Source organism: Anser anser, assembly GCF_964211835.1.
Source record: "Anser anser genome assembly, chromosome: 9".
In the NCBI taxonomy this organism is placed as follows: domain Eukaryota; kingdom Metazoa; phylum Chordata; class Aves; order Anseriformes; family Anatidae; genus Anser; species Anser anser.
The window spans coordinates 5,677,431-5,702,285 of record NC_139729.1 but is presented as its reverse complement, the minus strand read 5'-3'; the positions used below and the strand labels follow the sequence as shown (position 1 = coordinate 5,702,285).

The 24,855-nt window shown below is 37.0% G+C and overlaps 1 protein-coding gene across 3 annotated transcripts in view; it reads left to right on the top strand.

Moving 5' to 3' along the window:
- Window positions 1–24,855, top strand: part of COL4A3 (collagen type IV alpha 3 chain) — a 63,526-nt gene that overhangs the window by 17,287 nt on the left and 21,384 nt on the right. For 2 of the 3 annotated variants that reach the window (XR_014588433.1, XM_083849424.1), the window contains exons 4-30: window positions 721–765; window positions 1,283–1,327; window positions 1,624–1,686; window positions 2,407–2,460; window positions 3,303–3,329; window positions 3,956–4,033; window positions 4,938–5,000; window positions 5,480–5,515; window positions 5,619–5,660; window positions 6,981–7,058; window positions 7,988–8,050; window positions 8,274–8,330; window positions 10,241–10,285; window positions 11,735–11,788; window positions 12,191–12,232; window positions 13,557–13,644; window positions 15,233–15,268; window positions 15,638–15,802; window positions 16,897–16,989; window positions 18,118–18,213; window positions 18,581–18,651; window positions 19,751–19,939; window positions 20,901–21,069; window positions 22,215–22,307; window positions 22,657–22,761; window positions 23,277–23,374; window positions 24,611–24,761. Coding sequence is in view for 2 of the 3 variants with exons in the window: in XM_083849424.1 (XP_083705550.1) it covers window positions 721–765; window positions 1,283–1,327; window positions 1,624–1,686; window positions 2,407–2,460; window positions 3,303–3,329; window positions 3,956–4,033; window positions 4,938–5,000; window positions 5,480–5,515; window positions 5,619–5,660; window positions 6,981–7,058; window positions 7,988–8,050; window positions 8,274–8,330; window positions 10,241–10,285; window positions 11,735–11,788; window positions 12,191–12,232; window positions 13,557–13,644; window positions 15,233–15,268; window positions 15,638–15,802; window positions 16,897–16,989; window positions 18,118–18,213; window positions 18,581–18,651; window positions 19,751–19,939; window positions 20,901–21,069; window positions 22,215–22,307; window positions 22,657–22,761; window positions 23,277–23,374; window positions 24,611–24,761 (2,146 nt within the window). In the remaining variant the exon portion in view is untranslated. Of the gene's footprint in view, window positions 1–142; window positions 418–720; window positions 766–1,282; window positions 1,328–1,623; window positions 1,687–2,406; window positions 2,461–3,302; window positions 3,330–3,955; window positions 4,034–4,937; window positions 5,001–5,479; window positions 5,516–5,618; window positions 5,661–6,980; window positions 7,059–7,987; window positions 8,051–8,273; window positions 8,331–10,240; window positions 10,286–11,734; window positions 11,789–12,190; window positions 12,233–13,556; window positions 13,645–15,232; window positions 15,269–15,637; window positions 15,803–16,896; window positions 16,990–18,117; window positions 18,214–18,580; window positions 18,652–19,750; window positions 19,940–20,900; window positions 21,070–22,214; window positions 22,308–22,656; window positions 22,762–23,276; window positions 23,375–24,610; window positions 24,762–24,855 lie in introns of those variants that run through there. The other variant, XM_083849425.1, reaches the window with a different exon arrangement.

Below are 24,855 nucleotides of genomic sequence, written 5' to 3'. Positions count from 1 at the left end.
TTAGTTTTCCCTATTCCAATTATCTGATGCATTATCTTATGTGTTATTAGCAACTGTCACCCAGGATTTAAGGAGCTGTGCATTTCTGTACGTTCCCCATTTCATTTCTGAGCGAAACGAAAGTTGTTTCTTATTCTCAGTAAAGCTCTAAGTGTCTTGAAGTAATTTTAGCAGATTCTGTCTAGATGGTGCTGTGGCGTGTTCAGCTGTCTTCCGTTCAGCCTTGCTCTCCCATCCTGCTTAGCTCCCTGTCAGCCTGCTCCTGGGTTTCCTTTCCAAGTAAAACAGTGCAGGGTAGAGTGGTGCCTGTATGTATCTGATTGTTATATTGACATCACTCGTTCCTGAGAGCTGAAAAACTCTCCAGAATACTGATGAGAGGCTTCCAGCTATTTCCTCATGGAGAAACCCTTTCAGGTCTCACAGTTTGAACAGACCCATAGCAACTGCTTTCTTAACGTACCCTGAATGTTGTTTTTTAGCCTCTGATGAGATTTATCCCCTGTAAACACTGAAAGGGAGGGCAAGATGACAAGATTTATACAAGTTGGATTAAAAGCTTGTTTTTTTTAGTGTCTGTAATGGACAAATCTGGTATTTATTCATATAGTTTTGTGTGCATATGTTGTACTGGTATTTAAAAATATTGCACGTCCTGTTGATATATATGTGCGTTTTCTCAATTATATTGCAATGTGCTGTTGTCCATTTCTGGTCTAGGGTTCACCAGGACTTACGGGCTTAGTTGGACCCAAAGGTATACGGGTAAGTATTTTTGTTTTAAACTAGCTTTTATGTATTAAATACTCTGTTTAAAGCTAATAATAGTTCGATCAGTAGTTCAATAGTTCAATCAGTAATTTGTGAAAAATAAAAAATTACAGATGATTTTAAAATATTTTTAAAATCATGACATGGAGTATGTACGTGCACTGTCTGTATTTTAGAATTTTACCTTTTTTGCTATAGCTTATGCACAAGTTTAATGCTGTATGTATTTAGTATTAGGATATGCGATGAAGAAGTCAGACTAGAATTCCCCAAAGAGTTGATTTTGAGTTTTTCTTGGCAGGGGAAACCTGCCTGTTTTAACAGTTCATAAGGTACCATTATACTTGATGCACAGTCAGAAGGGTTAAAGAAGATAAAGTAATGAAACCATGACTGTTTGACAGAACTATACTTTCATTCATTATTCTTGTGAATGTGATAAAAAGGAAAACTGCATTATAAGCTCTTTCTTAATACTTGAAATACTCTTCCTCTGTTTTTATATCATTAGGGAGCCCCAGGAATACCTGGATTTTCAGGTCCCCCAGGTCTTCCAGTAAGTAAAATTGAAACTGATTTATCTGATTTCTCTCTTAATATAGTCTTCAGTACACAATTACCCTCAACCCAGTGTACTCACTCTAGTGTCAACATCAGCGTTGTCTCTGTCTGTTAACCTAGAGATAACAATCTTAGCATCAGCACTTCTTACTCATTGTAATGATTTCAGAACACATTGTAATCTGTCAAGTCTTATGGAACACTGCTCCAACATAAACTGTTTCAGTGTTGCTGTAGGGTAATATGAATGTGCAAAAACAAAGCTTGTGTCAATTTTGCACTTCCTTTTAGGGTGAACCAGGAGCTGCTGGCCCTCCTGGACGCTCGGGTGTTCCAGGATGCAACGGCACAAAGGTACAAACCAAGCTGAATATCATGGGGATTATGTTTGGCTGTGAGTGGGAATGATGAAAAAGCATTCATTTTTCTCCCAATATACAATCATTTTGATTTGTTTTGGTTTGTGACTTTATTGACTAGGAAAAATCTGAAACATGACAGTCACCAGAGGAAGGATAAATGCTGCCTTTATGTGTAAGATTGATAATGAAATAATACATGTTGAACATGTATTCTGTTTGACAGAAAACCCTTTTTCTTAATTTAAAATCCGGAAGACCTAATCAGTTTTTTTTCTAACCAGTCCTTCTGTTGAAATGGTTTACATCTGAGAGAATTAGTTAATTTCATTTTACCAGTATATAGCTTGCAGCTGACAATTCATAAATCCTGAAGGCAATTAATAGAAAAAGTTTAACATTATGTTACAGGTTTAATCATTTTTTTCTCATAGCTTCAAACAATCTGAAAGATGGAGTCAGAAGAATGCCTACTACAGAAAATCATACGTTTCTAGTGAAACAGTAAATTGGTTTGACATAACTAATAGAGGCTGGTCTTTGTGATAGAAGTAAAGATCCCTAAGGTCAAGCTGTGCCTCTTTTAGTAAATATAGTGGTAATGCAACTCATAATTTTAGTATGATAATATAAAAAACTTCTTTTGTAGTAGCATTTGCTCGACTCAGAATAATAATCAATAATATGCATTAACAGTTGCTCTTACTGTTTGCAGGGCGATCAAGGTTTTCCAGGTCCTCCAGGTAGAAGAGGTGCTCCAGGCATTCCAGTAAGTGTCTGTGAAATTTGTGATTGTATGAATTTCTACCGCGTAGAGCCACTCAGTGAAGGAGTGTAAAGCCTCAGATTAGCTGATATTGACAACAGGTGAAATATGTAAGTATTCCCATTTTATTAGTATGAAAACAGTGCAGTAAAGAGAAAAAAGAAGTGATGCTTAATCTGCTGAGTGTTAGGCCTCAACGTCTTAAGGTGTGAATGCACACATGTTCATTGACTGATGTTAGCTCTTCAGTGTCTCAAGGCATACTTGTCAACATTTAACTTGCATCTTTAAAGGTGTCCAATATGTATTAAATAGATTCCAGTTTCAGTTCATGCGTAAATATCACTGAGGACATGGCCTAATTAAGTTAACGACAGAACCAGGAATTAAACCTGGAACTTCTGATTATGGCTGCATTGCTTTAACCCTAGGATTTGTTTTTTTTCTCTGTAGAAATGTGATTTTAAAAGAAACTTATAAACAACAAATGGGGAAAGGAATGCTACCTGTCAAGTTCCTGTGGCTTCAAATCTGATAATTTCTGAACATGATCTTTATTGCACCAGCTCTCTTGATTATTTTATTTTTATTTTTTTAAGGTCAGGCCTCAAAAATGTTCCACATTCATTTGTAGAATTGCAGCAGTGAGATTGGACTACTTTTTCACAATATGTCCTTTCTTCCTCAATTGAAGTCTGGCACAGCAAACATGTACCTGGCTATATACCATGGTCATGAAAATAAATCCCTTCAAGAGCACTGAGCTTAGAGAGTATTTAGAAAGTGTCCTTTCATCATTGTTGCTTACTTTTCTGTTTTAATAATATGATTGTTCTTCTTCCTAGGGTGTCACTGGCATTAAAGGAGAGAAGGTCAGTTATTTACATCATATTATGTGAAGTATGTATTGGTAATATTATGTATTTATACTTGATGATGGAAAGGAATGCTTGATATCTCCATTCAGGGAAAACAGAAGATTTACTTTCCATAAGAAGAAACAACTGACTTTGATGCATGGTCTCTACTAGTTAACTCACCCCAAGTCACAAAAGTGTATTTGTTTGTTTCCTTTCCCTTAACTACCGTTGCTGCATGTTAAGAATTAACTCTTTCAAACACACAAAGGATTAAGCCTCTCCTCAAACAGGTTATGAATTCATATGGAAATCTGCAAATGCACTAGAGAGTAGTTCAAAGGGGAAAAAAAAGTGTAGAGAAATTGAAAAAGGTCAAGACTGTGTGAGAGAAGTATATAGGTCTGAAATTAAGACTACTTCTAACACAGAAAACTGTCTAAAAATGCCAAAAAATGGTGTATTCTGTTTAATAAAATCTTTTTTGACGGTAGAACTACCTGTAGTAGACAGTTGCCTTCATCATGCAGTTTTGATACTGATTATATCCCTACATACTGTATTAAAACAATTGAAGCCTAAGATCCACTAAAGCGTTCTACAGCATAACTTTTTATCTTCCTTTTTATCTAATTGTCTAGGGGTGCCCTGCAGATGGATATAACCAAGGATATGATGCAAAAGGTGATCCTGGGTTGCCAGGAATGCCTGGACTTCAGGTAATTCTGAATTAATTCATTTATATCTCATGTGAGATATAAATGCATATATATATGTAAGTGTATGTATACACATATATACATATAATGCATAATTTTATGTATTATATATTAATTATATATTATATATTCTTAGTATTCTTACAATTATTCATTTCTAAACCAGAAAACATCTATAATATGATTAATGCAATGTATTAAAAGTATTTATTCTGACTTATCAGGACAAAGTACTCCAAGACAGTAGTAATTATTTTGTCATCAGAACCAATAGTCAGTAAAGTTAATAGTTAGTAAAGCAGGATGAGGAAGTCAGGTTGCAGATGAGCAAAAATATTTCAGAAATGGAGAAAAGTTCCCCAGGAAGTAAGATTGGTCCTACTTCTAGAGAAGCATTAACAAAAACCAGTATGAGCCATATTTTTTTCAATGAGATTAATAGAAGGAGGCAGAACAGATGTTTCTTCTGACTGTTAAAATAATTGGAAGACATTGAGTTAAACTGAAAGTCAACATTTTTCATTTTCCATTTATTTGAAAGTGGAGCTTTAAAGGATAGAATTTATCTCATAGAATATTCTGAAGACTGTAGGCTCACTAGGGCTAGCAATAGGACTAAATGGATAATTAAGATGTCAGTTGTGTTAAACAGGACTTACACCTTAGAGTAGTTTAGTTTTAGAACAGGTGTGTATTCGCGTGTTTCAAAACATATACCAAATGATGATGCAGCAGGGAAGAATTGTACTTCTGTGTTATCCTGAGACATGAAGAGGAAATCAAGAGACAGGGCTGCTCCTCCATTATTCAGTTCATTGAACTTTGCATTGTGGTTTACTCATCATCTTGCCAGGACATTTATTCCTGTTGTGGTTTGTTTCTTTTGTTTTTTTTTAATATACAGGGTGCCCAGGGTGTTCAAGGATATCCTGGGGAAAACGGACCACAGGGCCCTCCAGGAACTTCAGTGAGTATGAATTTATGTCTCACTTGTTACTTTAACCTTTTGATTTTCAAAGTAACCAAAAGAATTACCTGACTGTCCCAGACTTCCTTGATGTTTAGAAACATGGATATGTGAAATCCATACCTTTCTACACCCATCTTTTTTTTTTCTTTTGATTATTTATTATGCGCGATCATTTCCATGTTTTCAGAAGTGTTCTTGTCTACATAGGGCTAAATTTTCATTTTCAAATAATTACCCATAAATTCACATTAAATACTAATGTAAATAACTATAACAGAGGTATATGTTTGAAACCAGACCATATAGACATTCTGCTATCACTTCCACTGACGATAAATTGCAGTTGTAATGGTGGAAGAAGAAATTTTAAAAAGTAATATAACTCAGGTGAAAACTGGGTACCAAAACTCCTATATTGGTGCTGAAGATTGTAATTTTTTACAGTATTTTTTTTTTATTATTTTATTTTTTTGTAGGGAATGCCAGGGAGACCAGGACCTCCTGGACCTAAGGTAGTCTCAGATTGATAATAAAAATGAAAGCTTGCTACTAGCTCATTTTATGGATGCTATTTAAAATAAAAATAACACTTTTTCTTTTCTTTTCTTTTTTCAGGGTCTTATGGGAATAAAAGTAATAGGAACCAAAGGAAGAAAGGTGCATGTATAAAATGCTTAAAACATTTTTTATTTCTGATATACTATGGTGAAACACTTGGAGAAGTACTGTGAAATAAAAATTTTCAATATATATATGGAAGTATTTTACTGGAAGATCGGAACATGGCAGTTAATGTCTGAAGACAAACTGTGTTCACCTAAGAGCTGAAGATAAAAGCTTCCTAACAGAAGGGTAGAAACAGTTAATACTTACTAATACGTAGCATTACATTCATTTATATATAATTTTCACAGTATTCCTAAATAGTTATCCAAGCATGTAAACAGTGGTAAATATATAGCATCATGACTTACCATATAGACTCATGACTTATTGTGGCCAACATCTCTTCGGTGTCAGCCCTCACGATGCTAGTAAACCTCCCAGATTTTGAGGAAAAATTGAATGGTTTGTCTTTCATGGTTTTACTTTGTATCTACATAATTTACATTCATAGAAATGGCTATGAATAAATACATTGTCTCTCAGGACCTCAAGGTGCTGTTGGAAGGCCGGTGTAGACAGTCTGAGTGTCCTTATAGCACCCGTTCAAGAACTTGGAGCATCTCACAGTTCAGCTAATTGACCTGCACAGATTCAGTTGTGGACTGAAACATCACTATCTGACAGTGGGATTGATTTTAATTGATTACTACCAGAAACATGCTAGAAGTTTCCTGGCAAAATCTCTAGAAACATAACTTATTATTCATTAGCATTAGCTCAAGTGAGCATGTAACATCTTGCTTCTTTACAAAAAAGTGATGCATTCTTTGCTGTTATGCTGCTAGTACATGCAGAGACATTCCCTTGGCTTAAAATCACTTAAAATTTTGGCTAATGTTTTGTTGAGCTCTGCAGGAAAGATCATATTTAGGACTTTCCCTGTTCTAAAAGATCCTTAGTGAAAAAGTGCACTGTAATACCATTTTAGGTTAAGAGTACATGAAAGCTAGTTTTACCTGACAGCAACATGTGACAATCATCTACTTATAGTATACAGACTGCAATTCTGAGGATGTCACTGAAGATGATTCATATATTTTTGTTATCTGACTTAATCAAATTGGGAGAAAACTGATAATTGTTTTAACTGTCAGAGAAATTTTAATTAATTTAGAGACAAAATTGTATTAAAAACACTCTTTAAGCTAATTTTAGATACTTTAAAAGAAGTCAGTATATGCATTTTTAGATTTCTTACCTAGGAGAAGGCTTGAAAAGTTTTTACAATGTCAAAAGCGTAGCAGTAGTAATTTGAAATAAAGACAAAAAACACACAGCTTGTAGTTGCTTCATTTTTATCTTTCTTTTAAGGGTGACACTGGATTAACTGGACCCCCTGGACCACCAGGAACCGTTATTGTGACATTAAGTGGACCAGACAACATGACGGTAATAAAATGGTCAAAGATGACATTTAGATAAGCCATAGTACTGTTTTTTACTTTGTGCAGGACATTTTTGTCTTCATTGTTCTGATTACATTTCCTTTCATCCATCCTAACTTTTTTCAGATTTATTTAGGTAGATGCAAATCTCTTCTTAGAGCATGTGTATTCGGCTCAGCTGAGGCCTGTATATTCATACACACATCTGAACGATTCCAGTGGAATGTTAAATGCTCATTAGTAACCCATCTGCTGTGGATCTCCGAGTACATGAAAAGTAAATCACTTATAGCTTCACCAAATCAACACAAGTTTTTTGACTGGCCATCAAAGCCACAGCTGTGATGACCTCTGGGCCTTGTCACTGAAAATATTAGGACTCCGAGCTACTGATTTTCACAAAAGCTTATAAGTTGTTCATACACATTTCAAAGTTTTTCTCATATTTTTACTGGAATGTGAGTAATCATAGAAAGTGTTGGAAAAACAATGAGTATTTGAGAAAGGAAATACTCTGAATCAACTTTAATTTTAAATAATGTTTTGTGCGTTAAGAGTCTTGCATTTTGGCCTTTTATAGTACTTAGACAGCAGTTCTTGATACTTGGTTTTATATGTTCACATGTTAACTGAAACAACTCTTCAACCTGGTTTTGAATGTTTTCTTTATTTAAGCTACATCTAATCCATGGAGTTTTCAAAACTTCTCTGTTATGGGCTAAAATAAAAAGTGATTTTTGTCATCAAAATTATATCGGGGAGGAACTTTGCTGATGCAAAGTTTCTGTTTCTTTTAGTCATTTAAGTAGAACTATACATGCTTAAGTAAGCTTGTTAGTAAGGCTTGGCTTTCCTATTTGTAACACACAAATGTTTTCGTAAGCACAGAAACATCCCAGAGACCATGCTAGATTTTGACTTTCTGTGTAATAGGACTTGAAAGGAGAGAAAGGGGAAAAAGGATCAAGAGGACTTCCAGGACCAGTGGGGTTTACAGTAAGTGACCAGAATAAATCCCTTAAACCCAGACATTCAGGCAGCATCACCTAGTAAATAGAGTCCCATATTTATGCTATTTATTCTGACTTTTAAATATAAATACCTATTGATGACATTATATTTGTACTTTTTTTAAAGATTAAAAAAATGATAAAAAAATATATTTAATTTGGAAAATGTGACCACAATTATGTATATTTTGATGGTGTTTTTGTTACAGGGGCCAGTTGGTGATTCTCAAAGTGAAAAGGGTGACCGAGGAGAACCCGGAGCACAGGTATGTGGAAAAAGCACTTATATGTATGTTAGAGAATTAAATAGGAAGGTACCACTTGGTATTGAAATGACTTTCAAATTTTCACATAAAAACTTCTCAACAAAAGGTTCCTGCTCATAGTAACTAAACCTGTATGAATTTCTAACAGTGTACCAATTTATAATCAAAAATTTATAGCCTTCTATAAAATTGATAACCCTAGAATACTCAAATAATAATGTTTTGTGGTATTTTTCTAAACAAAACATTCTAATTCCTCAATTTCAAATAAATTTTCAAAGCGATATTAAGAAATATCTCTTATCTGAAGTGTCTAATATAAACACATTTTTAAACTTTTCCATACTTATTGTGGCTATAATAAATTTTCTTATGCAAGAAAGGGTAACAATGGAAGACTTGTACTATCTATAGATTGCGCTTTCTTCACTTGTGTGGTACTTTAACAATGATGATGCTGTAGACCAGCCCAACGTTTATTTTTATTATTCCTATGCATTATGAAAAATTGAAGCAGTAACTCAGACAAAAATTTAAAGTACCAAAGGTTCTTGCTATCCAGGATGTATTGTCATTTTTCTATCTTCTGTATTCTGTATTCTGGTAACAGTATGCAAAACTTTACTAGAACTCTTCTTAATTGACCTTTCACGTCCTCTTTTTTGGAGAAAGAAGTAGAGCACTCTTGCTTTTCTGCCTGTTGACCTTAAAAAATGCTAAGAAAATACAAACTGTGTTAAGACATTGACTGACCAGCTATTCTAAAAAGAAAACAAAATTATTACTACAATATACCAAATAACTGTGAATTTCATGTTCTAGAAAAAAGGATCATTTTGTGCAAATAAGTTTGAGTCACTAGTGATATCACTGCTACTTCCAGCTCCCCCTCTTCTCTTCCAGAGTATCACCTTTGGTTAAGTTCTGCCATCTCCTCAGTATTACTGGTTTTTCTGATGCTTACATCATAATTCATGGTCTTATTATTATTTTTTTAATTATTTTAATTTTCCTGGACTTATTCTGTGCAAAATAAATCTCTGAAATGTACTTCCCTTCCTGTTGTTCTGAACTCATAATCTTTCACCCCCCTTTATCTTGTCACTACCTTCCTGCTATTTTAACAAACCAGCTTTTCCTGATTTCTGCCTTCAGGGTGGCAAATTAAGGTATCCATAATTATTTTGTCACTTCTGTTTTGCTCTCCATTTTTCCCCCTCCTCTGCCTTCCCTTGTCACTTATTTTTTTTTAACAAAAATATTTTCTTTTTTTTTTTTCGTTTTTTAAGTTGTTTAACTTCATGCATAGTTGCCACACTAGAAGCCAGGATGCCAGCAGAAAGCTGCCACAATGTGCTGTACACTGTGGAAAACAGCAGATATGTCTGGCATGCTGCCTTCTCCTGTTCTCACTTTTCCATCTGCTGCCCTACTTCCTTTACCTTTTGAAGTGCAGTCCCGATTCTTCTTCATTAAATAGTTTCTGTTCAAGCCATCTCTTAAGCCCAAGTCCTGTAAGTCTTTCGTATCTTTTTCCCTTTGGTATCTTTCCATGCTCATCGCTAGAAGGACTATTAGCCGCTGTATTGTTTGGTCATAGCTTGTCTTGCTCCTGCAGGGACCTTGTTTTGCACCAGTCTTTGTGTACTTCCCTGGCACTTTGTGCTGTTGAAGTGTCTGCCTCAGCTAATTCTCCACAGGAGAAGGAATGTCCAGGGAATATCTTTCTCTGTTTTTCTAAACATTAATTCTGATTAGAAATAATGAACATTTAGTAAATAGCCTAAAAGCTTTTCCAAATTAGTAAGAACCTAAAGTACAGTTACAAGCACAGCATTTAGTTGTATGCTCTTAGAATGCAATGACACTTCTTTAGTTCTTTTTATTTTTATTATTATTTTCCTCTGTAGGGTAAACCTGGAAAAGAAGGTGCCCCAGGTCCACCTGGCTTACCGGTAATGAAGGAAGCCTTCAAAAGTTCTTTTAAGTAACAGTCATCTTTTTTTGGTGGTCATATGTTTCTGTCACAGCTTCTTCACATTGTGGAATGTGTCTGGGAACGTTGATTTGCATACGTGGTGAAAAATTACTTTTCACTAAACTGGCCTAAGGACATACCGTGTACCTATAGATGTGTGCAGGGGAGAGAGGTTTGCTACATAGATCTTGTTGCTTCTGTGTAAAACAAAAAGACCTGTTGTTTGCTTCTGACTATCAAATGAGTTTGAGATGGAGGTCAAATGAACACTTAATTATGCAAAATTACCGATTTTCATTCTGGTTAGTCACACTGAAATGTTTGCAAAAGAGCTATATCTTCACTTCAGAAATCAAGAAGCAAAATGAATAATTTAAATCACTAGAATCAAAGACATCCTTTAAAAGGAGAAGCTACAGTCAATGTCACAACTATCTTGGCCTAAAATGAGATGACTGATAGATATTAAAATAATCATTTTGGAGGAAGTACCAAAATATAGTTCGTAAAATATATCATTTCATACCCAAAATGATCTCATTTGTAGACTGGTTCAAAAGCTCAAGTTGTTGAATTGTCCTTGGAATGCTTATTCAATTGGTTAAATATCAGTTCTTCTCTATTTAATTCACTTCCACTTTAATGATATAATTAGGGTCACAGTGACCTTACAAAAATCTTAGCAGAATTCTTATTGTTGGTATAACCCATTTCATAAATATCTAACTAAAACGCCACCCTCGTTGTGTCAAAACAACCTTAGCACCCAGTCTAAACACATTCCAGTCTGTCAAAAAAAACATGGAATGACAGTTTGCAAGACTCTACTGCCTTATTACTCAGCTAACAGAAAAAAAACCTTCTGTCATGACAAAGACATGTCATTGTTCTGTTCCCATTTCTGCCTTTTACCAACTAGGGGTGCATTCAGCTCCATAAACCTCTGCAGAATCCTTTTTTTTTTTTAACATATGTACGCTTGCAGGTAGTGCAGACCACTGTTAAGGCTATTTTCCCTCCTGGTCTTGCTGACACCCTTCAGTAGACACTAGCTGGACAAGGTCTGCAAGATGGAGTTGATGAATATGAGAATATCACATTGTGTTCAGTTTCTCCCCTTTCAGGAACAGCAGTTTACAGAGGGAGGACAAACCAGAGCCGCTTACACTTGTGTTATCTGGAGTGGCTTCATCTTGGGATTGGTAGAATGTGCCATTATAAAGGCAGGTTTGGATATGAGACCTGTGGTATTGCCTGCAGACATGGAACTTTGCCCCATACTGAGTCTCTCCCTGGAATTTCTTCCTCTGAGCAAGTCATATTTGCATTGCCATTGCCCTGAAAGATCAAAGCTTTCAATTTTAAATTTGATTGATGACAGTGCTAAAAGATTTTTTCTCATAAAATTGTATACTGTCATCTGCAGGGACAAAAGGGTGAACAGGGCAAACCAGGAGTGGCTGGCAGACAAGGAGCTAAGGTATTGTCTAATGCTTTTGTTGTTTTTGAGGATGAGGATAAGGTATGTTTGGGGGTTATTATATATTCTTTTTTATCACTGTCAGTACAAGATGTTTGTACATAGACAATATGTGTACAAGATGACAAGTAATGATATTGTGGAATGGGGAATTGGTCAGCTGAAATAGATGATGTGCATGAACTGGTGTCCATCTTTGCTTGCTGGTGTACTCCTGTAGTTTTTGGAGCATGTGGCTGAGCAGTTGTGGCAGGAACAGAGGACAGGGTGCTGAAGGACTGGTCAGGAGTAGAAGTCCTTTAATGTTGTAAGCTATGTACTGAAATGACAGTGGATATCAAATGTCATGTCATGTATTCTTTTTAATAAACGAATTTAACCCATTTCTGTCCTCTAATTAAGGGGATAAAAGGCAACACTGGTCCACCTGGAGCTTGTGGTCGAGTAAGTGTAAATTATCTTCATCATGTCATTTGTGTAAACCATTAAAATAAGTCAAACTGACTGTATGTAGCAATAATGGATGCCATGATGCTCTAATTGGGGTATGTCATTCTCAAAGTACTGTTATTGCTGGACATCTCTAAGGCATGGCATCTCCCTTCATGTAGAACTGGATGAAAGATCAACACCTGGTTAGATTTCACTCATTTCCAGCAGTTTTGGCAGGAGACTGGACTATCACAGAACGGTTACAAACATTGCTGGAGCTGATTTTTTTAAAACCAAACTAATCAGTTCCAGAACAGGTGTTTTTAATTTGAAAATCCCAAGGTTCTTTATTAAAAAAAATAAAAAATAAAAAAACATCAAACTAACAGATACTATGAGTACAATTTCTTTGTCTAGTTATGCTGTCTCTCCAATGTCCTTCTTAAAGGACCTGTGTGCATCTAATGGAAACTTTCTGCTCAAGTTGTCCAAAAAGAAATAACTTTAAATAAACTAATGAATTGTGATATTGACAGCACTAAAAACCACTGCTTTTCAAAAAATCAATAGAACAAGAATAGAAATTGTATATTTTAAGCAGTTTTTTATGCCTTTTAAAATTGGTGTTTTAGTAGTCCATTTAAATTTTAGTGTGATGTTTATGTGTCAAGGCACAACTCTTACCATAATCTTATTTTCAGGTAAAGGTGCCCATTCAGAATAATCCAGAAAAGAGCAAAAATTTGTAGTTAGAAAAAAGTAGAGCTATAGTTAATAGCATTTTGATTCTGCCTGTCATTTATATAAATTTCGAAATGTCATCATATTAAACTATAATAAATTGAGAATATTAATTTCATAGGAATTAATTTTGTATGCATTTGTGATTTAACTAGTTGATTTTTGTCTGTTTTTATGTATGATTACTTAAAAGAGTAGTTTCTGTATAGCTGAATCTGATTTGAAGCAGTAGAATAGACTTTATAATTCCTAGAGGTTTCTGTCAAGAATATTTTCTAACTTATGCTACTGTAATATTCCTGATTGGGTCTCTAAATCCCAATCTGCCTGTATAATTGCATCCACAGGCAGAGGAATTCTTTGGGAAGTAAGGAACTGGGCTGAAAATCCCAGCCCCCTCTATTTGTACAGGTCTTTTGGCATTATCTGTGTGTAACAATTGTAATTTAATTTCTGACTCCTTGTGAGTAATTAGCATGTGGTTAGGAAGCTCTCATGGTGTCACAGCTTTGGAAGGATGAATAAGGTCATAACATTGTACTAACCAAATGGTCAGTATGAGGCACTGTGCTTTTCTCACAATCTTTCTATTAAGACAGAGTATTATGATAATGTAGTTGGTGATAAGGGAGATAAAGGACCCCCTGGACCTCCAGGACCAAAAGGTCAACGTGGTATGCCTGGTGAGTAGCATATCAAGACTACAATCTTTTAGCATGATGTTGTGGTGTAACCCCACAGGCAGCTAAGCACCCCACAGCTGTTCACTCACTCCCTTGCCGAGTGGGATGGGGGAGAAAATAAAATTAAAAAAAAATGAAAAGGTAAAACTTGTGGATTGAGATAAATACAGTTTAATAGGACAGAAAGGAATGGAAAAGAATAATGATAATAATAATGATATATACAAAAAAAGTGGTGCCCAATGCAATTGCTCACCACCCGCCAACCAGTGCCCAGCCAGTCCCTGAGCAGTGGCCCCTCTCCCAGCCAACCACCCCAGCTCTTATTGCTGCCATGGAATATCCCTTTTGGGTCAGCTCTCCCTGTTGTGTCCCCTCCCAGCTTCTTGTGCACCCCCAGCCTGCTCACTGGCAGGGTGATGTGAGAAGCTGAAAAGTCCTTGGCTCTGTGTAAGTACTACTCTGCAACAACTAAAACATTAGTGTGTTGTCAGTATTACATTTCTCCTAAATTCAAAGCACAGCACATACCAGCCTCTATGAAGAAAATTAACTCTATCTCAGAAGAAGCCAGGACACGGGGGCTGTTTATTCAAAGGGCTTGTTCCAGGCTAGGTTTCTGAGCACACAGCAACCTGCTTCTGCCTTTCCAAGAGTATTTCCAAATTACTCCCATCAAATTTGTCCTGAGATATGTAGTAAGATTTCTCTAAAATGATGAAGCTGGCATACTTCTTTGTGCACATAATTGAGTTGAGCACCTAAGCTCACTCACATCCTATATAATGACCTCAGTGGATTCCTGCATCAGTGTTACTTATGTATGCCATAGACAAAACGCCGGAGCTTTAAGTCTCCTGTTAAAGGTCATACTATTTTTGTAGCTTTCAGAGTTTCTTATGCCATTTTTATTGCCTATCATCCCCAAATAATATTTTTTGTTGTTTTTGTTTAGTTTGGCCATGCTGTAAAATTAAAATGTCTTGATTTATTATTTGAGCTGTATCACAATGTAATAATAACTTGTGGGCTGAACTCTAAGGCAGCATGTTGTGAGCTGTACCTCATACTCACCCAGCAAATGCTTGCCTACTGTATTTTGGTGTTCTGTTTTTATGAATATTCATGTGTGCAAGTGATCACATTGCATCCCGTGAATACCCTCTGTTTTAATAAATCTACTTACGTGCTTCCAAGGGATGACAAGAGCAGAGTTGAGCCTTGCAAAGATAATGCATTTTTAAGAAGCGGTATCTCTATTACAGCAAATAATAGTGGCAAAAAAGAAGGAAGTTCGCAGGCCTGTAAGCCCCTCTTAAGTAACTGGTGCATCCCCACCTGAGGATAAATGTGGTGGGTCCTCTTCCTACCTCTTGTAAACACCCATATCTTGCCAGATTTCAGTGAGAATTGGCAGTGTGCAACAGTTGCGTAAATGGTATACGACTACTGAGGTAAAACCAAATTCTTAAAAGATAAAATAAGCATAGAATGCAGAAGCGCAAAGATTGCAGTCAGTGTTACTGAGTAGTGACTTTGCTGAGGATACAATGGTTTAACTCCAGTTCTAAACATGTTGCTTTTGCAGGGCCACAGGGTCCTCCTGGAGGTGCTGGTAGACCAGGTATGTGTAATGCACCAGTACCACAAAAATTGTTCTTCCTGCCAGTTATACCAAATCACTGTTGTGAAATCTTAATTTTGGATGTCTGTGAACATATCTCTACATAGCAATAAAATAAAAATAAAAAATGTCAGCCACAAGTTTTGATGAGCCAAGCATGTAAAGAGAGATTAAAGAACATTTTAAAATATCTTTACATTCTCACTGTGATTATTTAATATATCACAATGTAAAAAAGATTCATGGTATGAACTTTGAAAGTCTGTGTTTGTCTCTCACTCATCCTGCTGAGTACTTGCTTACTTTGCTTTGAAGTTCCTTTTTTTTTTTATTTTAACTTCATTTTTGTATTTTCTCCTCTTTGGTTAGGTGTGTCAAGACCTGGTCTGAGAGGTCCCCCAGGATTTCCTGGCCCAAAAGGAACAAAAGGAGAAAAAGGACAAACGGGCTTGTGCATTGTAGGCCCTCCAGGACTACCTGGGATTACTGGCAGACCTGGTTCTGTTGGATTACCAGGTCCTCCAGGAGAACCAGGTGACATTTCATTATTGTATATATAATACAGAAACAAATCCAGTTATCTCAATTGCTGATGTATGAGATTATATAAATATATGATTTATGGAGTATATCTTGAGTAAAGTGGTTGAATAGATTTTTTTTGTAAATTTCACTTTAGAATATTCACGAAAAAGTATGTGTAGCAATTGTCTATGCTCCATTTCTAATGAGATTCTGTGGGGAAGGTACAATGACTTTCCAGTATAAAGATTTCTCGCTTTTTTTTTTAACTGTGACTAAAAATATACTACTTAAAAACAGGAAGGACTAATGAGGAAAAAAAATCTGTTCTTAAGATTAACCGTTCCAAAAATTGCAGTTCATCTGTAAAACTAAACTCAGAAAGGGCTAATCTAAAAGTTAGAGAAATCACTTGCATGCCTTCCTAGGACCTTAGAGCAGGCTTGAAGTACTGGCATCATGAAAACAAAGCAGTAGCAGCTTTGAACTAGCTGAGTAGTTCCAGTTCATACAACTTTTAGAAAGTGTATTAACCAGGAGTACCTCTTTAACTAGGAGTACAAACAGCATCATATTTCCTTTATATGTGGTATGGCCAAAGCAAGTTCTTTTCAGAAATAATACCGAGGTAATGCTTATCTTTCCTCTCTTAAAATAAAAAAATCTGTCCTCCAAATGATTGCCATAGGAAGAGCTCAATATGTCATCTGTTTTTTCCCAGAGTAATAGTAAATACAGCTGAATAATTCTGATAAAGATACTTGAGCAGGATTAATAATTTACAAATAAAAGTTTTCCTTCCAAAGCTGGAAAAGAAAGAACTATGTTTCTGTTAGAGTGTAAATATTTCCCAAAGGAGGAACTGTGCTTTTTAAAGGCAGCCCCCTGGCTAGACAGCAGTCCAGCAGTCTGCTGAAATTTACTTTAGAATCACCATATTTTTCCTCAAGTAATTCCAGTTAAAGGAGTTTCGGTTTTGTCCAGGTAGTTCTCTTTCAAATGAATACTGTCTCCAGATCATCCTTGCACCTTTTTTCTGCCTTAGCAAATAGAGGATGTCTGAATAATCTGTAAATGTAATGGTGCCATGCTCATTTCATTTCCAGGTAGAGTAATATTTAGAACAGGCCCACCAGGACGTCCTGGAGAGCCAGGGTGTGCAGGACCTCCAGGACCTCCAGGAGATGTTGGCATGAAAGGTCAGTTACTGTGTTTATAGACTGTTTGAAGGATTGACATAGTGTTCACTCAACAGGGGATAACAAGATATCAAAAATGTCAGGGAATCCTACAGTTTTGGAGCAAGCCCTTCCATGTTCAAGAGAGTGTGTATAAATTAGGAGAAATTAAAACAGTGGAAAAAAATCATGTTCATTCTCAGTACAGGGTTTTGAACATTTCGCTTTCATGTACCACATTTTTTGTGTGGGAGTGTTTTCTCTGAATGAGGTCAGGAACGTATCGTTATTGACAGTTACTGGCCTTTTCACCTGAAAACCAAGATGCAGAGCTGAAAAATTACTTTTTCCATTTCTACTTCCTTTCTGAAAGCTACCTCTTAGAAGTTGACGGTACAATCCATTTATCTTCATAGATCCTCATGAAATTTTGAAATTAATTGACCTCTGAAGCTATTTGATGAGTTCAGAGATTTTTAAAAAATTCATTAGGGATAGCAAGATGTCCTCCCCTTAAAGTAAACAGTGGCTAAGAACAGTGCCTGTGCCAGTGCCAAGCACCAGTTGTAAAGCACTGCAGCCAGGGTGTAGGTCTTCTCTGGACAGTGCTTATTACAGGTTGGTGGGGTTTTTGTATTCCCGTGTTGTTATGTCAGCACTAACGATTGTTCTTTGAGAGAAGGTTCATTCTGTAAATATCACCGCAGGAGCTGCTAATTTTTTTTGGCTAAATGCCACCTGCCAGTCTTTAAAGTCACTCAGGCTGTTATGAAGCCATGTTAGTTCAAAGCCTGTGTGCCTTTCTTCTTTTGAGACAATTTGGCCTATCGATAGAGTGACTGTATCCAAATAGCTTACTGAAACCAGACTTGAAAAAAAAAAAAAAAAAAACCAAAAACAAAACCACAAGAGATTTAAACTGGGTGTCCCTATGTTTTGAATTAAATGTAATCAGTTCTGATTCACTGTCTGACCACAGGTGATCTTGTATTGTGTTGGAGGTGATCTTCCATCAAAATTCAGGTCACATGCCTACTGCTGTTTGACCAAGAGCTGTTGACCACCCTCTATAAAAAAAATAAATTGACACATTAGTTCAGCTTGGGACTTATTTTGTGTGGAACAACTAATGAATTATATTCCTTCTAGGTGATGAAGCTTACGTGTGTACTGATTGTAGCTATGTTCCGGGAACACCTGGTCTTCCTGGTTCGCCTGGGCCACATGGCCAGGATGGCATCCCTGGTAAATTATCTCAGTATTTCTAACAGGATGGTAGGAAATGCCACTGCTTTTGCTTTTAGCATGAGAATCAGGACGGGTATGAGCATGTCTGCATCATGCAATATTCCAGATCCCAGAAATAGCCCTGAGATTGTGATGAGTGTGATAGCATAATGCAGCTCCATCCGCTGATGTGAGCACAAGCCCTAAAAGAGTTGAAGGCTAAATGCTAATGGGCTTAGGTGCAGCCTGAAGCCAGGTCAGTCTATGCTCATGCAGTGAGTGTGAATGGGAGTAACATACAGTGCTGCATGTGATTATCAGAGCTTGTCAAAATCCATTTCCTTATTTTCTATTTTATTTACAAAATATGTTTGTTCTTTTGCAGGTAGGGAAGGAACACAAGGTCCCAAAGGAGCTCCAGGTTCTCCAGGAGCACCAGGTTTTCCAGGAGCTCAAGTAAGACTTGCATTTTTCAAATTATTTTTCAGATCCCACAAGAATTTCATAGAAATGTCATGGCCAGCGTTAAACGAAGTGTCGTACTAGGTGATGTCAGTTCTCTGTTGCAGCCTCACCTTGAATATTGTGTACAGTTCTGGGCTCCACAATGTAGAAAGGATATTAAGAAACTTGAAAGCTTCCAGAGGAAGACAACAAAGTTGGTATAAAAAAGGCTGGAGGGCATGTCCTATGAGGAGAGGCTGAGGACACTTGGTTTGTCTAGTTTGGATGAAAGAAGGCTAAGAAGCAAACTCATTGCTCTCTACAACTTCTTGAGTAGGGGAAATGGAGAGAGAGGTGCTGATCTCTTCACCCCGGTAACCAGTGATAGGATGCGAGGGAATGAGGGAACAGCACAGAGCTGTGCCAGGGAAGGGGTTCTGCCTGAATGTTAGGAAGAAGCTCTTTACTGTGAGGGTGATCAAATGCTGGGACAGGCTTCCCAGTGAGGTGGTTGATTCCCCGTGTCTGTAAGTGTTCAAGAGGCATTTGGGAAACTTGCTGAAGTGGGAAGGCAAGCACCTGCCACAGACATACTACTTGTTTTTTCTAACTTGTGCCTGTAGTAGTAACAATTCTTGGGAGATTACAGAAAACACTGTCCAAAACAAAACTGTCATGCACAAGAACATATTGTGGTGGCTGCCATACAGATGCATAATTGAAAGACCCTGCTAGCAAGTTTTTCCAGAAAACTCCCAAGAATTTGTGAGCCCAAGATCACTAGAGCCCCGTGTGCTTGTGTGCTTTCAGTTCCACATTGTACTCTGAGGGGTTAAGAAAAGAGCACAGAAGTTAGCTACAGACAGACAGCTGTGGTGGCTATAGTATCCCTAGGGAGATCTTCCCACATAGAGAACAATGTCCTCTCCCATATCCTCTCTAATCAGATTTTAAGTTTTTTTTCTTGTCCTTCTGCTTATGCCAGTAGTTGGAGTGGGCAGTTACAGTGAATAAAGATACAAATAAGGAGAACCATTCTTAGGTATTTAATTTGAAAAAGAAAACATGAAAATGGTTGACATGTTTAGCACTGAAATTTTCTTTGTTCCAGGGACCTCCAGGTTTTAAAGGAGATCAAGGACATAAAGGATCAAAAGGTGAGCCAGGATACGTGTATCCAGAAGGGCCAAAAGGTGAGCAAGGAGATCCAGGGCCCAGGGGAGACAAAGGAAGAAAAGGTTCAAGTGGATTTCTGGGAAGACCTGGCCCAAAGGGCTACAAGGGTTCTAAAGGTGAAGAGGTAGGTCTGCACTGTTTACAATTAACATAGAATTCATGAGAAGCTAAGTCAGTGGTTGTATCTTGTATGACACTCTGTTCTACCTAGTCCAGTATTTTAACTGAATATCATCTGCCTGACTTAGAGGTTCTGTGCTCAACTATAGCAACCAATACACGTAAGTGGAAACAAAAGAATTAGAATAAATATTCTTATGTAATACCAGGGAGAGATGAGGCTAGTATGGATGCATGCTGCTGCAAAGCCTCAGCAGTTTATTAGTTTATTGTGCTGTTAGTTTGGACATTTGTATTGGAGTGTTATCTTGGATTGCTGTGATGAATAAGACACGGACCAAAACCAAACAAATAAAAATTGTTTTTCTGTCTAGTCGTAATGCTTAAAGTGAAATAATAGTACAAATAATACCAGTTTGGTCTTTAGGAATTAATCTCCAGTCAGGGCTGAGAGAAACCACAAAAACTGCGAGAACTACTTTAAGACTAGCTTTCTTAGAGCAGAGCTCTTGGATCAGCAGAAACAAAAAACTAGCAATTGTTGTTGCACTGTGTTGGCTGAGAAACTGTAAAAGTGATTCAGATATTGCTATTTTTAAACCTGACCCCCTAGTACTTAAGGCAAATCAGTGCTGAAATTGTTTTTTTCCCTAATGTGTTTTGAAAAATTAAAAAAATCATACAATATAATGCCATGGTAATTGAAAATCAAGCTGTTTTTGTACTTTTTCAATTTTAATAGAAAGGCTGGATGAATGCCCTACAGTTTACAAGCATTGATATTAAAATTCTTATTTTTTTCATCACAAGTAAATGGGTTGAAAAAGTCCTGTTCAATCAGCAGAGCTACTCTGCTGCTAAAATAGTACGAGATCATAGTCGTACAGAGAATCAGGCATTTTGTTGTGAAAGCTGGCATGGAGAGCAAGTAATGTTTGGTATACAGACATATATATCGTTAATAGGGATTGTCTGGTACAAAAGGAGATAGAGGACTACCTGGACTGCCTGGTAATCCTGGTCTCCCTGGAGAGATGGGGCTTCCTGGACCACCAGGATATGGACCACAAGGAATAAGAGGTTTCAAAGGCTCTAAAGGAGTACCTGGTCCTCCTGGATTGCCTGGAGAAGCTGGTTTGTAACTTCCTATTTTACTGTTCTTTACCTATGTTAAAGTTTTAAACTGCAGAGAGAGATTGAAGACAAAGACATAAATTATGAAATGTAGGAAGTTTTTTCTTGGGATGAGATTTCCAAAGCGTTGTTCCATCTTTGGTTTCACTAGAGATAATAGCAAAAGTCTTAGGGTCATAAGATAATTGAGATTGGAAGGGACCCTATGAGGTCTTCAGTCCAAACTCCTGCTCAGAGCAGGGTTAGCTATGAGATTAGAGCAGTTTACTTCAAGTCTTGACTGAATAATACTTTAAAACCTTCAAGGACAAAGACTGCCCAGAAATTCTGGGCAACCTGTTTCAGTGCTTGACTATCCTCATCATGAAAAAAAGGTTCTTTGACTATAGATCCATTTCTCATCATTAGTCCTTAGTGTGAGCTAAGTCATCAGAGGAAAATATGAAGGACTTGATCACTTTGGAGTGCCGGAAACATACCAGTGTATTTATTTATAGGCAAATATAATCTGGAAGAACTCGAAGCTGGGCAGGAGAGATATAATCGAGTCGCTTTTTAAGAGAATTTTTGAATTTTAAATCCAGGGGATTCTGGGGATTAGTGCTTATAACTGCAGTGATATGTTGGGCACAATATACCCATGCTTGTGCTATTGGCTGATACAAGATGTGAATTTGTTATCCAAAGGGATGAAATTTTTAGTGTGTCAATCTGAGTCTTTGTCACTTTCTGGGGTTGTCACATTGTATCAGGAAATGCACCTGAATCTCTGTTGGAGGCCTTGCTAATTGTGAGTTTTGTTTTTGGTTTTTTGTTTAGTCTGTTCTGAGGGTCTTCGACCTGATGTTGACAATAACTCATATTCCCTACCTAAAATCATTTTGTGCTCTCTGGGTTTCTGTTAGACTGTAGGAGGGCTGAGAGAAGGGCTTGAGGTGGTCTGGGTGTCAATAAAATTCTTTTGCTTTATGAAGTCAGGGTTTAAAGGATTTTCAAAATCTGTCGGAGCTTCAGAAAGATGGAAACAATAGCAGACCAGATTTTTAGCTGACTAGCTTGCTCATTAATATTTTTAAATTGTAAATTATGTATTTTAAAATTGTCTATTTCCAAACCATGAGACTTTGATAATGTATTTGCTGAAGGTCTGAAAGGAGAGACCAGTAGGATAACTCCGTTGCCTGCATTGCCAGGACCTCAGGGACCATATGGTTTACCTGGACCCCCAGGGGTGCCTGGTGAGTATGTTTGCTCTAAGGACAAAGTTAGAGATGACCTGATTGGGATTTCTCTACCAATTCTGGCCAGATAAAACTGTTGGGTTATTTTGAGAGAACTCTATGAAGGATTTCATACCAAGGGCAGATTGCATAAAGACTTAACAGACTCGTGTATGCTTTGATACTGAGAACACAAGGATCACAATTAGCATTTTAACTACTGTGGAGGAAAAACAGTGTCTAAGTTCTAATGATGTCATCTACACTGATGTCCTAATCAATAATGATAAGCTGGAAAACACCCCGTCATTACGTGTTGAAGTTCTGTGGTAAGATAGACTGCAATTTACTTATTTTCTTTGAACAGGTAGGGTCGGAACAAATGGTCAGCCAGGTGATCCAGGACATCCAGGGCCAACAGGTGACACAGGCTTTCCAGGGCTTGGGTTTCCTGGAAACCCAGGTCCAAAAGGTAAAACACACTTTTTGATATTCTTTAAAAAAAAAAAAAAAACACCTTTTCTACTTTTTTTTTTAAATATGGATTGACAACAATCATCTTTAAAAAAAAAAAAAAATAATGAATGAGCATTAATCAGATGGTTTTTAGCACTCTTGTAATTTACTGCCTTTGAGGGGGTTTTGTGGTTTTCTTTGTTTTTGAAATATTTTGAAGTATTTCAGAGAAATAGAATACTACAACTACTACAATGTAGTTTTTTGAAGAGAACAGTGAGGAACTGGCATCAGAAGGGGTTCAGCCCAGATTGGTTACTTAATGCAGGATGTTTTTGAAGCAAGTAACTGAGCAGTGTTACAATGAGTGTTGAGGGAAGATGCAATGTGTCAAATGTGTATCAGGATTTCGTTTTCAGCTCTTCTAACCTACAATAGTGCAGAAGTCCATAACCACATCCATACAAATACCCCTTTGTAAAATAAGGTGGTAAATATAGCATTTGTATTGCCATATAATTCTTTTTGTAGGAGATAAGGGACTTACTGGAGGCAGAGGATTACCAGGTTGTGAAGGAAAAATTGGAGAGCCAGGCCAAGCTGGAAATCTGGGACAACCAGGAGAAAAGGTTTGACTAGAAATACAGCACAGACTTTTCCATAGGTCCCATTCATTAACTGTGTCATTGAGCAAATAAATTAATAAGTGCATGGAAAATAAGAGTTCCTGTATTTGCTAACCAGTGATGCACAAACTATAAAATGAAATATTTTATGAAAGAGGTTGTCAAATCAAATTTTAACTAGAGATACAGGATTTCAGAACTCCCAAGTTGTTGGGATGTTTTGATACTTCAATTTTCAGAGCATAAGAAAACTATTGCATTGCTTACAGCAAAAAAATTAAAGCCAGTTTCTGAAGAGATGGCTGTTCAGAAATTACTGATGGAATATATAAAGGTAGGACTCTTGACTACTCTGTAATTAGGATCCAAAGGTGAACAAAATAATAACACTTAACTGTTTTGAAAAGGGAGCATTCCTTTTTGTTTTTATGCCCATATGTCATTCTCGTATGTGTTTTTTGATATGGCAAAGTATGGGGATTTTTGTTTAGTGTAATTATTACTTACTCTGTGCTTGAAACCACAGAACAGCTGGATTTGGAGTGACCTTTGTGGTCCATATAGTCAACGACTGGTATAATCTCAGCTCTACTGGCCTGTTTTAAGAACGCATTGATTTGCTCGTATTCAAAACTAGTACCCAAAACAACAAGCAGTTTGGTCAGCCAATAAGAAAAAGCATTTCAACTTTTCCTTTCAGGGAATAGACTTCAGATATTTATCATAAAAACAGTCTTCATAGAAAACAATGTTCAGAAGAATGGCAGGGGTAAAAATGCAATAACTAAGTATTCTGAGACATATCTGGGTGCTGACTTTGATTATTTCAATAAATATTATGATGAAAATATAACTACCATGTAAAATAAAGGAAAAATTGTATTTGCACAAACTTTTACATATAGGTCCAACACCTTACATACTTACAGCAAGCATCATAATGCAGTAACAGCCAAAGAGAGGGAGGTGTCTCGTAATGCTCAGGAACGATTTCTTAGAGCAACGAGACAGTTCAAAAGCTATTTAGACAAATTAATCTTCTGGTGTGGAACCTGCATGTGGTCAATAAGGAACATCCAGTGATCTACTGAACTAGAGCCATTACAAATGTGAAAGATCCCCAGGGAATGGAGGTGATAATCCTAATTAAAGAAGCTAGTTGATTGCAGGGTGGAAAGAATGTTTTGGCAGACTTGCAAAACGTAGTACATGTGTATTGTTTACATCTCTGTGTTGCAGGGGGACCCAGGCATGATTATTCATGGAGAGCCAGGCAGACTTGGTTCACCAGGAGGTCGTGGCATTCCTGGTCCAAAAGGTGATAGGGGATTTCCAGGACTTCCAGGCCTACCAGGACGTGCTGGACATGATGGTGATGATGGCCTAAGAGGTACTGTGGTCAAACAAGCACGAGATACACAGCAAGTTACCTCCCTGTGTTAAGGAAAGGGAAACCAAGTCAAACAGTGCTCACACAAAGCCTC